Source organism: Pelodiscus sinensis, chromosome 1 (assembly GCF_052426305.1).
Source record: "Pelodiscus sinensis isolate ZL-2025 chromosome 1, ASM5242630v1, whole genome shotgun sequence".
Classification (NCBI taxonomy): Eukaryota; Metazoa; Chordata; order Testudines; family Trionychidae; genus Pelodiscus; species Pelodiscus sinensis.
The window spans coordinates 333,868,535-333,885,952 of record NC_143052.1 but is presented as its reverse complement, the minus strand read 5'-3'; the positions used below and the strand labels follow the sequence as shown (position 1 = coordinate 333,885,952).

The window sequence follows — 17,418 nt, the reverse complement described above, 5'->3', positions numbered from 1 at the left end:
CACTGTGCAAGATGTAGTATAGCCTTCCTCTACTATACATTTTAATATAGGTCTTTTATCATCAGGAAGGTGTTGCATTAATTCTGTCAGTTTAGAATAGTTATCAAAGTCGTGTTTGGCTCACAGTTCTGTATAGTTGGCTATGTCAAGCTACAGCATTGAGGAGGAATACATTTTCCCATCAAACAGATCTAAGCACTTATAATCCTTGTTCTGTGTAGCAGATCTGTATTATGGGGTCTTAGATCTGTGTTACGCTGCATCAACAAATGGAGAATTTGGTTGCAACTGAAGGAATAAAAAGCCCTATTTTGGAGGGGACAAAATATTTCTTGCCTGCCCTCTTGTTGGTTGGCGGATCTAGGTTGGTGTCTGCCAGACCTCGTGCACTGCTCCCATAATTGCCTCATCTATGGGTAGTGCGATCCTTGACTTAGTAGGAGGAGGAAGTTTCTTCAAAAGTTTGTGTTGTTCTTCTGGCACCTCTAATAATACCACTTCTTGGCTGGTAACAACTCTTTTTAACAAGTCCTGGAATTGATTCAGGTCATCTGTTGCTGACAGGTCATCAGGGATAACTACCTCATCTGGTGATGAGGAGGATTTTTCAGTTGGTGATACATCAGGTTGGTCGGCATTAGGGCCATTGATAATTTGTCCTTCCTCTGTGTCCAGATCCACCATTGGAGAAGAGAGGCATGAGGACATGAAGGAGGTACAGGCCTGTGGGCCAACGTTGACAGTCCAGTAGACCAGTACTGTGTGGGTGCTCAATGACTGTATGGAGATCAATGGGATGGGTAATGTGGGAGATATGACCACTCAGGATACCACAGAGGATGGTGCGAATAGTATGATTGGTCTATAGTGTAGGATGAACAAGCTCTGGTAGGAGATGACTGTTGGGATGAGAATACACTTCGATGAGCCCCTTTGTAGTTGCCATACTGTCACATTATAGCAACTGTGATGGAGAAGGACAGCCATGAACTGAGCAGGAGGATCGGGATCAATGCCTCAAGGAGGAAGCAGATGGGGATCTAGATCTCAGTTCCATATGTGGCACCATTGTGCATTGTATTCTTGTCTGCATGCAGCAGGATAATGACAGCTCGGTGCAGGTTCCTGAGGTGCCATGGAGTGCAGTGCTGATGGAGGTGGCATTGGCGACGATGGTGATGGCACCAACTTTGGGCTTGGCGTACGTAGCACTAATTTTACTGATTTTGATCTACCCTTTGGCGGTGCCAAAGTCTTATCCTGTTCCCTGGCACTGGTCTCTTTGGTGCCGAAGTAGTGGATGCCGCAGATTGTGATTTCAGGTCTGTCACCAACGCGGCATGGGGGCGTGCGGTGCCTGGCTTGTCTCCTGTACTAACCCTTGGCGGGAGGGAGCAGGTTGGAGATGCCCTTTTTTTGGTCAAGGGCTTATGTGAGGCAGAGCTTAAAGTTTTCTTCTGCTTAGTAGAAGACTTCGACTGATTGGTGTCATCACTGTCTGCGAATTGAGCACCTTATCAAATAGCTATATGCATAGCCTGAGCTCTCTGTCCTTGCAAGCTCTGACTGTAAGGCTACAGCAATGGATGCACTTCTGGGAGACATGTGCTTCCACTAGGCAATGAATACAAGACCTATGGCCAGCTGAAGAGGGCACTGGGTGTCAGCAGTTTCCACATTTCTTAAAATCAAACGAGCCTCGCATTTTGCTGTTCCGCCACTTTTGTCCAATCCTTTTTTTTTTTTTTTTTTTTTTTTAAAGACATGTCTGTAGCTATACACCTAGCAGGTCTTATTCTCTGAAATTTTTCCAAGATAATCAGTTTATTCTGTTTGTCTTTTCTGTTTGTTCTTTTAGTTCTCTCTCTCGACAAAGTCGAGGTCTGAGGGTAGCAGCGCACTGTCACTCAGGGGCTGTGCCTTAATTATTTACAATAATTATGAAGAGATTTTTTTTTCTTTTTTAAAGTAACTAATACTAAATATAAAATTAACAAAGAACTAACACCTTTAACTAAGTACAATTAAAATCCTATCTACAGAGAACTGAAGAGGAGAGGAGAGGGATTGAGCTCCATCTGCAATCGAGGGTGGTCAAGAAGGAACTGAGGGAAGTCAGGCTGCATACGCAAACTCCAAAGGTGCAACCAGCGTGCACCATTCTCGAGCATGCGCAGCATGACTAGACACTGCTAGAAAAAGTCCTGACCTTCAGTGTGGGACAAGCCTGACCCAACTGTGGAATACCCATGAGGACATCACTCGAAGAAGAATAAAAAGAAATCCATGTACAATATGTGTATATACAGTGAGTTTCAAATGTTAGCACACCTAAGTTTGGAGTGTCCTCCTTGATGGTGCAGAGAAGAATTGAGAATCAAGCAGGTAATGATTTGTGTTAGGAAGGGAGATTCATAAGATCATTTCTCTTACAAAATAGTTTATAGACTGTTTACTGACATAGTCTGTATCTAGAAGTACAAAAATAATATATTACATTGATACAGCCCTTTTTATCTTCCACATTCCAAATCACTCTACAAGCTATACAATACAGACATACCAGAATTGGTACCAAATGAGAAAGGGCTAGACATTGTCTCGTGGAAAGAAAATAAAGACAGCCTCACACACGCTTTTTGTCTGCATAAGTTTACTTTTTAAAGAAGGCGTGGTGCAGCTACATTTTATGCATGTATATACTAAGGATGTTAAATTGTAGTTAATTTACTAGTCGAGTAGTTGATGGAATTTCCATCGACTACTCAACTGGTCAACAGTAACTTCCACATTCCTCCTTTGAAATGTACAAGAGCCCCCGCTGGGGATATACTGTATAGTTCAAAGCTGGCTCACCCACATGCAGCCCGGAGTCACTGCTGGGCCTGGGCTACACGTGGTGTTCCGCAGTCGTCCAGGTGGCATTTCAAAGGGGCAGCGCCACAGAGCTGAGCCCAGGATCAGCTATCAGCTGTGTAGTGCTGCCCCTTTGAATGCCACTTGGGTGTTTCAAAGGGGCAGCATCGCACAGCTGAGCCAGCTCAGCTGTGCGGCACTGCCCTTTGAAGTACCCCCTTTTCCCCCCACTCCTTTGCTGCCTATCTAATAAAGGCAGCAACGGTGAGGGGGAATTGACTAGTCGACTGACCATCTGATAAGCACTAGCCTTTAACATCCTTAGTATATACACTAACATGTAATGCTTCTCTAGACCACAGCAACCACTAGCCTCTTCTACAGTAGGACATTTTTAAGTTTGTTCTTATAAGCTTCTTCTCAACAAAAAGCAGCTATTGTCAACTCAAAAAAATGTTTTTCAACCATCAGGTCCTTAATAAGCTGGTCCACTTCATATTAAATTCTGATAAAATGCTACTTGATGGAAATTAAATGTGCCAAATGGAAAGGAAACAATAGCTGCTTTGTAAGCCTTAAGTATTTTATAAATTATTTGAACATGAGGGCAATTTTGACTCCAGTAAGGTTTACCTCTGCAACTTTGAGGAACTCTGAGATCCTTGTCATTCTAGTGAGGAACTTCTTATAAATGTCAAGGCCTTCTTTGCACTGGTTTTTTTTCATGTCAAAGTATTTTTCTGCAAATGGGAAAGTATTCAAATCACATAAGAAATAAATACACTATATACACATGCTATAAACAGAGAGTGCAAGTAATTATATCATGCAAGACTAAAGTTACTTCATTCATTACTGAGGAAAAAAAGTTCTCTTCATTCAATTTTCCATGTTCACAGCAGAGATTCTATGATACTACATCATAGAACCTTCCTACAGATGGATCCTTCTGACATACCCAGACTCCAACTGCATCTTGCTCCCAGAGCCCCCACAGAGCCTCCACCTCCTATCTCTCCACACCTAGACACCCCTCTCCATTGAGCACCAATCTCCATCACCTGGATTCTCTGCAGAGACCCAGATTCCTCCAAAGAGTCCCATGCACTCAAATCTCCCACTGAAATGCCTGCAACAATATTACCCCACACAGAAGCTCTCTCTCCCCCACCCAATACTTGGATCGCCACACATTAAACCCCTCCACGCTTGGACTCTGCTGTTCTGAACCTACCTAACCACACTTGATGCACTTAGCATAGAGGGGTAAGGCCCTGGCCTTGCACTGTGTCAGGGACAGGTGCAGCCTCATTGCTAAGTCCCTGTAGCGTGAAAAGTGGGGGTTTCAGGGTGATCTCCCACCTCCATGTGGCCAACAGCCTGTGCTCCCCACTGCCATGCTGGAGCCACATTTATTGACAAATAACATTTACAGAATTTTGCAGAATATTAAACAGTATGTATAATAACTTATGACACAGAATTCTCTTGGAGTAAATACTGTTACCTTTACTTCTGTGCTCCTGCAGGTAGTGTTACTGTCTTCAGGGCCAGGCAGCTGGAGAGCAGTGGCTACTGATGGGGAGCCCACCTCTGAAGACAGCAACACTATCAGCAGCAGCACAGAAGTAAGGGTAGCATGATACTGCTGGCGGGGAGCTGCCTTCAAAACTGAGCACTTGGCCAACAGCCACGGCTCTCTGGCCGTACACCTCTGAAGGCAGCACAGAAATAAGGGTGGCATACGGCAATCCCCCTAAAATATCCCATCCCGTCATAACTCCCTTTCAGGTCAGAACTGAGTTTGAGAAATGACCATCTTCACCATAAAATCTGTACAGTATAGACAAAAGCACACACAAGACTAGATTTCATGGGGGGAGGGAAGCCTGGATTTCACAGTCTGATTCATTTTTCATGGTTGAGATGACCCTATCTATGTGACATCATGCTACAGTTGAAACCACATACTCATTTCACAGAGATTGGCACCAACATAAAAACCTTCGTAGCCAGTCAAATATCCAAATATAATACATATAAAAAGATTAGCAACTTGTTAGAATTAAGTTCTAGCTACAAAAACAAAACTCTCTGTGCTTCTGTAACAATTTTACTATCTGACTTTGAGCAACGGTTCAGTGACAAGCAAAAAAAAAAAAAAAAAGACAGTTCAAGGAAAAACAGTTCTCCGTGCCAAAAATTCTTGGACTTCATTTTTAGGAAATTGCATACTTTTGATTACATGTAAGGAAAGTACTAACTAGGCAAAAGAATTTTTGGTAACAAAACTGCTGCAAAAAATGAAGATTTTCTTGAAGCAGTCCATGAAGATGGAAGTTTTTATCCTACTTCTTTAAGAGCCAAACTGCACACAGCTAATGCTGTAGAATAATATTTACCCAAAAGGTTAATAATTCCTTCATTATATGCTGCAAAGAGTCTAATGGTATCTTTGAAGAGGAGCATGAAGGCGGCATTTATTACACCATTTGTAAGCTCATTGCTATTGACCTAGGGAGATAAGAAGAGAAAGTTAGCTCATCAGTATTGACATCTTATTAGAAAACTTCCAGTTAATAACTAAGTTTCAATATTCATACCCCAAAACATGATTTCCACTGACAAGAGGACTATGCATATAATATGGCAGCCTTCAAAGTTAATTGGAAGCTCCATCAGCAAAGATGACACATTTAATATATAAAAGAAAAGCAGATCAACAAAAATACATGACTAATATATCACAGACTAAGAAGGGACAAAAGAATGAACGGAATACATTTGGTTTATTTAAAAAAAATCTTAAACACATGTATCCCTAAAAATGAACAATGGTCGTCTTATTGTGGCATCAGTACTTCATGTTAAATTTGAGTATACCAGATAGATATAAAGCAATATGCCTGGTATATTTTGCTCCTCAAACTAATTATATAAGACAGTTAAAAATATAGAAGGGAGTTTTATTTTATACATATTGTATCACTTGTCTTCTAAGATTTTCACAAGCTATGAAAACAAGTCCAGTTGTTTTAAAGGACAGACTCTGATGGGTGCAGAAATTAAACTTACATTGAAGTCAAGAAGTGCATCCATCTGATTTTGTATAATTGGTACAGTTTTGAGGAGTTTTTCTGTGTTCATTGTCCTCATGACTCCATCAGCCCTATTATGCAAACAAAAGAGAAAAACCACCAACTGGATTATGAAAGAATCTTTTTATTAGTTAATATGAAATTAGTTAATATGAAGCATGCGAAACAGATCAAAAGAATAGCAATGCCAGAGGCAGCATATTCAGATGACTGATGCAGGGGCACACCTTATGATACTCAAGTTGTCTGGCCAAACGAATAGCGATTGTCCAGAAGAGGCACATTCAGCTCTTCTTGCCTAGAAAATAGTGCCTGTGACGGGATCTTCAAGGATTGGTGTTTATTCTCTAAGAAACTGAAATGGCCATGCTCAAAACTATTACACTTTCATCTATGATGCAGAAGATGGTTATAGAAGTATTAGCAATTTAAAAAGCATGTTTCAAAGATAGATTTTCTAAAATTCTAAAAATCCTTTTCAAATAAACTTTTGAAATCTATTTCTGAAACAGAAGTTGCCTAAGCTTTTCCAACTGCCTAAATGTAATTTTAACTATAAATCTAGAGTTATTAGTAAAACCTAAAACAGTAGTCAAATCAGTATGACAAGATCTTTTAAAGCTTGTGTCTCTCATGAACAAAAGCTGGTCCAATGAAAGATACTTCCTCGCCCACCTCATCTCCCTAAGATCTTTTAAAAGTATTTGTAAAAATATACTGTATGTGGAAATCTGTAGTTACAGGAATACCGAACATGAATTTACAATTATATTTGACAAGGCTTTTTTTTTTTTTTTTTTTTTTTTTTTAATAAAATTGGAATTTTTTTTTTGACAAATAATGTTAGTTATCTAGATCTAACTTTCACATTTGGTTGATGTGTTCAACTAGATGTCCAGAGAAGACACAAAGGATAACACAAAATGAAGGTGCCCTAGGAGGAAATAAACAATCAACAAAAATTACTGACATTAAACATTTGCTTTCTACACATGTAAAAATACTTGATACCCAAGTAAAAACTTCAACTTCTTAGAACCTCTTGTTTGTTGAAACTAAAAACTTGACACACTGTAGCACAAAAAGCTAAGGATTCTTACAGATGGAAAAGGAAGATGTTCAGGAAAGACCACCAGCAATACCTTCCTCCTGTTAACATAATTATTTACAATTAAGTATGAACCTTTTGACTCTCTATAAGAGGCTCTCTTGGAGAAGATTGGTCAGGTGGTGAAAGAAAGCTTAATACTCTTAAAGCAGATGTTTTTCTTCAAGAGCAGTGTCCACGTGGATCCCACTCTTGGTGTACCTATGCCTCAGGTGGTCAAGAGTGGGTTCTTTTCACTAGTAGTGTGGTTGGGAGCCACAGCTGTACCACAGATATACTTGCCCACCCCAAGGACATAAAGGACTGATCAGGACCAAATGTCCCTCAGTTCTTTCACCAATACAGAATTCCAGAGGAGTACAACTTCATAATAATAGGAAAGGAGCACCTGAGAGCAGGTCATGGAATCCACATAGACAACAACACATCCCTAAAAATCACAGGTGCTGTAAGTAATCATTCTCTCAAAGTAACTGTCTATAGTGATTCCACCATAATACTATTAGATAAAGTGCATGAATTTTAGCTTTTTCAGAGCTTAAGTGCAGCTTGTGGAAGAAAACAGGGAAATGAACCAACTTTTTTCATATGAAACATGAAAAAAAGCTTTGGCCAGGAATATAGGAAGAGGCTTGGGAGTGACCCTTTGCTTGTGGAACCCTGAAAAAGGGAAATCTGTCCTGAGTGCCTTGAATCTCTTCTACTCTTCAAGCTGATAATGACAGTATTCATTGAGGTTACAGATGAAACAAAGGAACAGGGAGTAAAGATCTCAAAGTGGAGGAACCAAGAACCCTGACAATACTGCAACTGAGGACCCAGAGGTGGGGACTACAAGCTAAGGGAGAAACATGAATAATGCACTTAAAGGATCTAGCCCATTTGGAGCAAGAAAATACACTGCAGTCCTGGAAAAAGGTAATTCTCAGATAGTGCTACCAGATGAAGTCTTATGAAACAAACAAAGTCCACATTATTTCAGGACTAGTGTCTAGTCCAATACTGCTGAATGGATGTTGACGGAGACAGCTAGTGACAAGATGCTCAACTAAAAAGACTTTTATTTATGAAGCTAAATCAGACTAATTTGAGGGTAGGTTTTTTTGTTTGTTTGGTTTTTTTTGCTTTGGAACGCAATAGTCTAAATTTCAGGTCAACAAATTCTTTTGGGGGTATGTCAGTCAGGTAGGATCTAGGCTTTTAGATATCACAATTGGCCAAGCTGTAGAATTGGATGGTTCTGCAAGGCTACTGGGCAGAGAAGGCAAAGTGAGTGCAGGCTACAATGAGAGGTTCATCAGATCAAAATGACAGAATTGCTGGCTGCCATTATAATCATCAATCCTGCATCTTGCCTTACGACCTCATGACTCTGACACGCAGGGTTAAAAGAAAGGCATACATCAGTCTTGGTGCCTGGGGATAAAAAAAGACCTAGGACAGGGAGCCTGCACTGGAAACCCCCTGTAGAGCGGAACATTTAGCATTGCTTGTTTGGTCTGTTGTGAGTTTAGATATCCCCACTTGCGAAAGCTGCTCTCCAATGCTGGGTCCTTCACCAACTGCTTGTGGTTGTCTGAGAACTGTGTGTTGAAGAGACCTGCTAGCAAACTCTGAACAACTGAAAGATGCAGGGCCAGTGGCACAATGCAGTGATGAACACATGGAACCCAAAGCCAAATGGTCTGTCGACTGACAAAATATATAGTTGTGGTGTTTTATCAGTCCTCAGATGGTAGATCTACACTGTTGGAACAGAAATGCCCTGCATGGAAAGTGAATGGCTCAATTATAGAAGGTTTATGTGCAGATGAACTCCTGGAAGTGACCACAGGCCCTATGTTTGAAAGGGATCTAAATGAGCCTCTCCTAGAGGTGCAGAGACAAGAACTACACTGAACACCTGCAGTGGGTCTTTCCCAGTTAATGAGGACAGAACTTCTTGTGGAATCTTGACCATCATGGCTATAAGGGGATCTGCTACATGGATTTCAATTGCCCCTGCCTGGAGACTAGGCAAAATATGTCAAGCTGCCTCAGCAGTGTAAAGTTCACAGACGATACCAAGCTGGGAGGGGTTGCAAGTGGTTTGAAGGATAGGATTATAATTCAAAATGATATGGACAAACTAGAGGAAAAAGTCTAAGGTAAACAGGATGAAATTCAATAAAGACAAATCAGGGTCCTCTCCTTAAGGAGGAACAATCAAGTTGCACACATACAAAGTGGGAAATGACTATGTAGGAAGGAGTACTGCAAAAAGAGCTCTATGGAGCATAATGGACCACAAGCTAAATATGAGCCAACAAAAGCAATCATAATTCTGGGTTGTATTAAGAGAATGTTGTAAGCAAGACACAAGTAGTAAATCTTCCATTCTAGTCCATGCTGATTAGGTCTCAATTGGAGTTGTCCGAGACAGAACATCAGAAATGGCTGCCCGTCGCAGGGAGCCATAGCCTGTAATACCTCTGAGGCTGGTATAGGGGGCTCTGTCTGTGAGGTGGAGTGTTTTCCATATAAGGGCATGTAAATTAATAATCTTCCCCTGCTCGCTCCACCCATTGCAGTAACAGATCAGCCAGTGGGCTGACTGGTGCTCAGTCCTGCTACTCCACCCACTGCAGCAAAAACCAACCTATGGGGTGATAAGTTCACAGGCAATAAAACAGGCAGGCAGCCCCTCTCTCACTGGGGATTCGCACTGAGTGAACGCCTGGCCTGATCACCCAGACGCCTTGCACCCCCCGCTCTTGAGTCTTACTGAGCGTACTCCAAGTTGGTCGACCCGAGTGGAGACAGTTTATGAGCGTGTGACCGGTACTTGTGTTCCTGCTGTCTCCAGAACTGGTATAACACCCCCCCCCCCCCCCCATCATCCCTATCCTAATTGATTTTTTAGTTGTCCTTATTGCTTGCCAAGTGACAGTGGCTAAAAAGTTACTAAGTTAGTTTATAAATAGTTGTGGTTTAGGTTTTTTACTGTTTCCTTGTATAAAGTTGTGTAAATAATCAGCCCTATGGATAATACCAGTGTTAATTCAACTGTTCCTAACCCCTGGGCAGTTATTGGGAATTATTGTGATTTAGAAAAGCCTCAGGGAATTGTTTTGTGTTGTCTGGCAATCTGTTTAATTTTTGTTCTGATGATTGTCTGGCGCCATCAAAATAAAATCAGTTTGTGCTTTTTGAAACCCCCAGTTGTGGTCTCATCCTTTCCGGCATCCCTTCGAACCTCATGTATTACGGGGACTGACAGGAGTTGTGCCCAGTTCTGGGTGCCACAATTCAGGAAAGATATGGACAAATTGCAGAAGGTCTAGAGAAGAACAATACAAATTAAGAAAGATCTAGCAATCATGGCCTTCGAGGGAAGACTGAAAGAACTGGGTCTGTTTATTCTGTAAAGACAAGAATGAGATGAGCTTTCAAATACCTAAAACAGTAGTGGCCCACATGTGGCCCACTGGGGTGTCACCTGCAGCCCACAGATCCCTGTTTGCCCAATGTAGTAAGGTGAGAGCCTGAAACATAATCCCAGGTATCACAGGCTTGGTGTAAGGCCTGAGGCCTAGACAGCAATGGTGAAGACTTTGCTAATATAATGCAAAGTGAAACTGAACAAGAAGCAGGCCCCTGCTCATAGAAGTTGGCAAGAACAGGGCTGATATTACAGAAACTCATACCTAAGAAGTACTAGGCATTCCATAGCGGCTGTAACAGAACACCTTGGAAGAAACAATATATACCTCATATATAACAGGAACATACCCACCCTGGTTCAGGACAGGGTCTAAATTGACATCATGAATGATAATGACTGAACCCCCATATACAAGATAATGGGTCAATCTAGGGGTGTCAGAAAATGGCAACCTGATATGTCAGGAGTGATGCGTAACTTGTTTATACCTGTGTATAAAAAACGTACCCCAAAGACCTGTCTTTGGTCCAGCCAAGAGGACAGTGTCGCATTTCTGGCACTGACTAAGCTGAGTCCGCTGTCAATATGTGTAATGGTTTGGTAGAGTTGACTGACAACTATTATTGTACTTCATTTGACAATAAACTTGACCTGGTACCTTCTATCCTTATCTTTTGGAGCTCCCCTGGAGTCTGCTTTGTCAACTACTTGTGCAAAGTCAACAGCGCATACATACAGGAGGAGCATATACACACAGATGAATGGTTTATCACTGACTGAGCAGGAGACCACAAATGGTGACATCTGACTACTACACCTTCCTCAAAGTGGCAGCGCTGCGTGAAGCCCAGGTTCTGGCCCTGGGTTCCATGCAGCATTGTTGCTTTGAAGCACTCCTTCCTCTCCCCCACTCTTGCCTGCCTCTTTCTGATAGAGATAGCAAGGGAGAGGGGGAAGGAAGCGACTAGTCCATGAGTGTGTCGACTATCCGGTAAACATTTGTTTAGAGTCAACTAGCCATTTACATCCCTATTCCTCCCCCACGCGTGTCTCGTGCACTTGGCTACTGGACTCCTGCACTTCCTACTCCTCCCTCTCTTTCCCTCAATGCTCTTTTGGAGCACCAGATTCGGGCTCTGTCCCTGCTCCTCCCCCACTCTCCCAGAGCTGGAACGCTGCACATCAGCTGTTTGCAGCTATTCAAGCTCTGGAGGGGTGTGGGAGAAGGAGCAGCACCGTGTGTAAATCAGGCAATTTGTGGCATTCAAAGTGCTGGGGGGGGGGGGGAGGGAGTAGGGAGTGTGGTGCTCTGGTACCCCAGTGTACATGGGGAACATGGTGGTGGGAGGCAGACAGGAGGACCGCAGGTCTACAGGTGGTACACACAGTGTGCCACGGGCTGCTGCGGCCTAGTAAGACAAAGGAGAGCCACTCATGTGGCCCACTCACTGTCCTTGGTTGCCCACTGCTGACCTAAAAGGTTATAACAAGGAGGAGGGAGAAAAAAATGATGTCTGATAAGTCAGAATTACAGCAAGAGCTGTTCAGGTTGGATATTAGGAAAAACTTATTAGCTGTTAGGGTGGTTAAGCACTTAGGAATGTTGTGGAATCTCCATCATTGAAGATAGTTAAGAGCAAGTTAGACAAATACCTGTTCGGGTGGTCTAGGTGGTGCTTGCTCCTGCCAAGAGTGCAGGGGGATTGGATTTGACTTCTCAAGGTTCCTTCCAGTTTTGAGATTCTAAGTATGAGGCCATATGTGCCAGAAGTTTGAGTCATGGTCTAACTGAAGTCTTTGACTGAGATTGTAGTTCATGAGGTCCACTATGGACTGAAGTTTTGTAGAAGGTAAGTTCTTACTGACACTACTTCTATGACCTCTAAGTGTTGAGAAAAATAAGTGTGGGTATTTCTCTATTGATTTTGAGGCCCAACGTGGCAAAGAGTTTTAAGATCACATACAGAGACAATACTCCCTGGATCATTCCATTGTTGAAGTAAGAGTAGACTTGGAATCCTTGTCTCCTTAAGCAAGCTGCTACCATTGCCAAATACTTAGTAAACACACTTGATGCTACAGGGAAGACCAGTGTCACCATCCTGAGCGTGAAATGATGAACAAACCTGTTGAGACGAATGCCCAGAATGGGACACCAACCTTTTTTTCTCTTTGGTATGGAGAGTTCACGATCAAGGAATTTTATTCTCATTATTTTAAGGAAAAGTCCACCACTTGCCTCAATATTATCTTGGGTGATTGAAGAAAGAAGGTGATGCATACCAATCATGAAAAGTTAATTAAAAGGGTAGTCATTTTTTCTTCTTTAAAGCCTACAGGCAAACTAAAAGTTAACTATTTAAGAGCTACACTAGTTGCTAACATCAACTGTAAGTCACAGAGAAGCAAGGCTTTCTTTTTGCCACTGTTGAAAGAAAAAAAACCTGAGGAATGGCTGGTCCCATCCTTTATACCATGAGGGTGGGAGTACAAAGACATTTGTGGAGTAGAGAGGGTCCCAGCAAGTACTGCTAGCCAACAGAACCAAAACTTGAGGAAACAGGGAACATCACCAATGGCAGAAGTCACATTAAACATTCATTTAAAGAACGTTCATTTTATTGCTTCAATATTAGAGCCACTATAACTTTAATGTATGCCATATCTAAAGAAGTTGCTTAGCGAGCAGTTACCCACTGAATGCCATAGATGCATAAAGTGATTATGTAACTTCCACTACTCTCCATCCCAAAATGGACATGATGGTCATTCTAATTACCCCAGTGCATTACAGTACAATGGGCTGTAAACACAGCCACTCTGAGAACAGCACAAAGGAGGACGATAAAGTACAGTAAGGTATTTCACATAAACGCCTATCCCCGTAACTTTCTTAAATGAGAAACATATTTAAACACCAATGGTGCCAAACAAAAGAATAGCTTTCTGGAATATCAAGGAAAAGCTTATTGGCCAGATTAGGTAGCTACCACCAGTTGCCTCACAGATTTATTTCCATTTAATATTTTTCAAAAGACAAGGTGTTCCCCAAAATTTCTGAAATACAACACATTATAACTCAACTGCACTGACATTTTTAGTGCATAATGCACAGAGTATATTGATCAATACAAGTGAAAAGACATCCAACATGGTTATTTGAGCATAGCTTGTTAGTATGTACTGCAAGCCAGATGCTAAAAATAAAAATAAGTACAGCTCTTACCCTCTTTTTACTTTTGTGAAGTCAAAAGCCACTTGTCTGTAAGAAACTGCTTTTTCATTCAGATACCTACTATACCGTTTGATAAATGTGGACATGTCATACCCTACAAGAGAAAAGGTTAACAGCTTATCCCTCGTCCAGTCAATTCCTGTACAAAAAACAATTATTTTGAGTAGGCAATGAGATATACACTTAGGCTGTGTCTACACTGGCGTCCCTTTCCGGAAAAGGGATGCTAATGAGACACATCGCAATTGCAAATCCGCGGGGGATTTAAATATCCCCCGCGGCATTTGCATTTACATGGCTGCCGCTTTTTTCCGGCTTGGGGATAAGCTGGAAAAAAGCGCCAGTCTAGACGTGATTCTCCAGAAAATAAGCCTACTTTCAAGTAGGAATAAGAGATCCTCCGGAAAAGGGTTTATTTTCCGGAGAATCACGTCTAGACTGGCGCTTTTCTCCGGCTTATCCCCAAGCCAGAAAAAAGCGGCAGCCATGTAAACGCCGTGGGGGATTTGCAATTGCGATGTGTCTCATTAACATCCCTTTTCCGGAAAGGGACGCCAATGTAGACACAGCCTTACAGATAGCTTGTAAACAAAAACAAACATTCTCCTGACCCACCAATATACAGAAATGGTTACAAAAGACTGGTCTCAATTTTTTGACAGTCAAAAAGTTTGGAATGTAAAGAGCTATACATTGTACTGTAAACATCCTGAAAATATGATGCAACATATATCCAGAGATGTCACAGGAGCTGTGAAATTTCTTTTCTTATCTGAAATTAATAATCTCCTGGAAGTCAGTGAGCAGATTAAGTATTTTTATATAACGTTGTGGATACCACCATATAAAGTGCCTATTTATGCTTACTGATTTATCTGTAGTAAGATTTCTTAACTAGCATACAAGTATGTACAAAAGTCTTATGTTTCCAGAGCCAATCTCACAATTCACATGTACTCTTTTGGGTGTTAATACAGCAAAATGCACTAAATTAAAATTAATCAGTGGCAGTTTGCACATTCGAAGACAATAAAATTAGGCTGACATCTTAATCACATCCAAAAATATTTCCTACAGGTGCAGATCAAGAAATCCTATCTTCCACTTTATTCTCAAGAAATAACAGAGCTAGAATATGGAAATAGTGGCGTTAGATGGTGACTGTCTCTTTCCGTATTCTATTACCAGCCTACCTTTGAAAATTAAGTTTCAGCTTGACAATTTGGCATCATTTACCACAATGAAAACTGCAGTTCATAGCCATCAGCAGAGTATGTATACTACAATTATGGCAAAACAAAATTTAAACAGCTATAAAAGTGCAAAGTTGGAGACAAAAACTGCTATTTCAGTACAGGCAAATTAGTAACTTGAGAATAGGTCAATGCATCAACAATGCGCTACAGGGGGAACTGTGTAATAAGGATCAGAATCTTGCCTCATGCCTACTCCAACAAAGCCAGACATCTAATTGAAACTTCTGTTTCAAGTAATTGGTCCCTACTACAGCACGTACAAGAGTTAGATTTTGTCCTTGTATTTTGTTATGCTTCTCCCAGACTTAAAGAATACACAAAAAGTGAACAGCTCAAGCACAAAGCTGTGTCTCTCCACCCTTTACCATGACAACAGATAATCATTATTTTCTTGTTCATTCCCATCCCCCTGGGGTATGTCTACACTACCACCCTAGTTTGAACTAGGGTGGTAGTGTAGACATACCCCTGCTTTCTTTGTAATGCGTCAAGAAGAATTTTGCAAGATAGAATTTAATCATTTTCAAATAAAATAATAATAATAATAAAATGAAGACCCCAGTGTGTGATGCTGGAGCTGTGAAGTTTGTTGTAGAAAACACAATATATTCTGAGCTGATAAAATCATTATCTTTGGAGTATGACCAGTCTCCTACTATATGCTTGTATACAGTGCTTAACACAATAAGATTCCCATCTCAGTTACACCTCTATGCGGCACTAATATTAGTTTTTTTAATTGATTTCTTCCTTGGTAGAATACATTTCCAACATAGAAATTGAAAATTTTATTTTGTATGCATTCATTTAATTAATCCTACATAGGACCAGGGGTAGGCTGGATGACCACCAACTTAAATAAAAATTAAGTGCTACCTGCCCCTCTGTTTCAACTAATAGCAGCCAGTATCAAGAACAAATCTCTTCTGACCAATGATAAAACTGAAACGCATCATGAGAGCTTTAGCCTAATTTTATCTGGTATCTGCAACTGTTGGAAACTTGTTCAGAACTAGAATAAATAGCATTATTAAAACCAAAAGCATCTTATGTAAGATACAAAATTGTATTTGTTTTTTTTTCATGTGGCAATATTTTCTACATTGCCGCAAATGTAGTCAGTTGGAAGATTTTGAATGACATCCACGAAAAATGTACTAAAATTCACTTCTTGGAATTATATGTAACTTTAACTACTGCAGTGAGGAAGCTCACTATAACTTGTGAAAATACAATGTTAATTATTTGCTAAAATACTAAGTTAGGTTTTTATAACGAAAATACCTTACCTTGCAATCCACTTTTGTCTAGGAAATTGCTCAAATTAAACAATGTGTTTCTGGAAGCCAGATACTGGATAAAACGCTACATGGAATAAAAGAACATTTTGAATCAGATTTTTCATCAACAACTTATTGCTTTGCTAGAATTTTATTTAATTCAGCATGCAAACAGTTTAGTTACTTAATTCAATGCTATCAAATTTTTTTAAAAAATTGGAGCATAACTTGCAAATAGGCAAATAACCCATATATTTCTAAGCAAAGTCATACAGCTTGCATTCATATTATTTGGACTCAGATACTCAGTGCCCCTCAAAATCAAGCCTTTAATTATGACAAATACAGGTTGGAGCTCCCTGGTCCAGCACCCTTGGAACCTGACCTGGTCCTGGGGATGTCATTTCTGGACTCCCTGCTGCTCATCACCTGATGGCCCCATTGCTCTGCTGGGCAGCAGCATGCAAAACACTGGGGTTCCGGGTCCCACCAGGAGCTCTGGGTCCCAGCAGGCAGCCACATACCACAGATCCCTGAGCCACCAAGCTACAGCAGCTCGCAACCCCACCAGGCAGCCATGCGCATGTTTTCAGACTTGCTTCCACATGCTAACAGCAGCCCACTGCCCTGCCAGCCCTACAGAGATCCTTGCCACTGGCCCTCCACCAGGACTCTCTAGTCCTGCAACATCAATGCCGGACGATGGACATTGCCGGGCAAGAGAATCCTGGTTAAGAGAGTTTCAACCTGTAGCAGAAGTGCATATCTTAACAATACATAATCCTGTGCTTTCCTGCTTTAGTAGAAATGACTCAGCAGTAAATGTATCAGACATTAACTCTTCAGTTTCTCAGTTGCTTTGACTCATTTTCTGCACAAGGAATTCTGGTTCACAAGACAAGACCTCTCCCCCATCTCCACACAAACAATGCCAGATGTCCTGAAACTACAGTTTGTGCCTCCCTTAACCGGACTCTCCAGTCTGGCAACAAATGTGGTCCGGCATGGACCATGAATGTTCCTGGACCATAGAGCCCAGGAAAAGGGGGGTTTGGCGGAAGGGAAGGAGCGCATTAGGGAGTACTGGCAACCTTGTGGGGTGGGGAGGGGAGGGAATGAACAGCACAGCAGGGAGTTTTGGCCCCAGCAGTGGCCGGGGGA

General features: G+C 41.4%; 1 protein-coding gene across 9 annotated transcripts in view; it reads right to left on the bottom strand.

Annotated features, from left to right (window-relative positions):
• PICALM (phosphatidylinositol binding clathrin assembly protein) overlaps positions 1 to 17,418 on the bottom strand; it is a 114,837-nt gene that overhangs the window by 54,319 nt on the left and 43,100 nt on the right. For all 9 annotated transcript variants that reach the window (XM_075919406.2, XM_075919405.2, XM_075919404.2 and 6 more), the window contains exons 3-7: positions 16,267 to 16,342; positions 13,713 to 13,815; positions 5,932 to 6,025; positions 5,259 to 5,370; positions 3,490 to 3,596 (exon numbers count right to left, since the gene is read on the bottom strand). In XM_075919406.2, the coding sequence (XP_075775521.1) occupies positions 3,490 to 3,596; positions 5,259 to 5,370; positions 5,932 to 6,025; positions 13,713 to 13,815; positions 16,267 to 16,342 (492 nt within the window). The remainder of the gene's footprint in view (positions 1 to 3,489; positions 3,597 to 5,258; positions 5,371 to 5,931; positions 6,026 to 13,712; positions 13,816 to 16,266; positions 16,343 to 17,418) is intronic.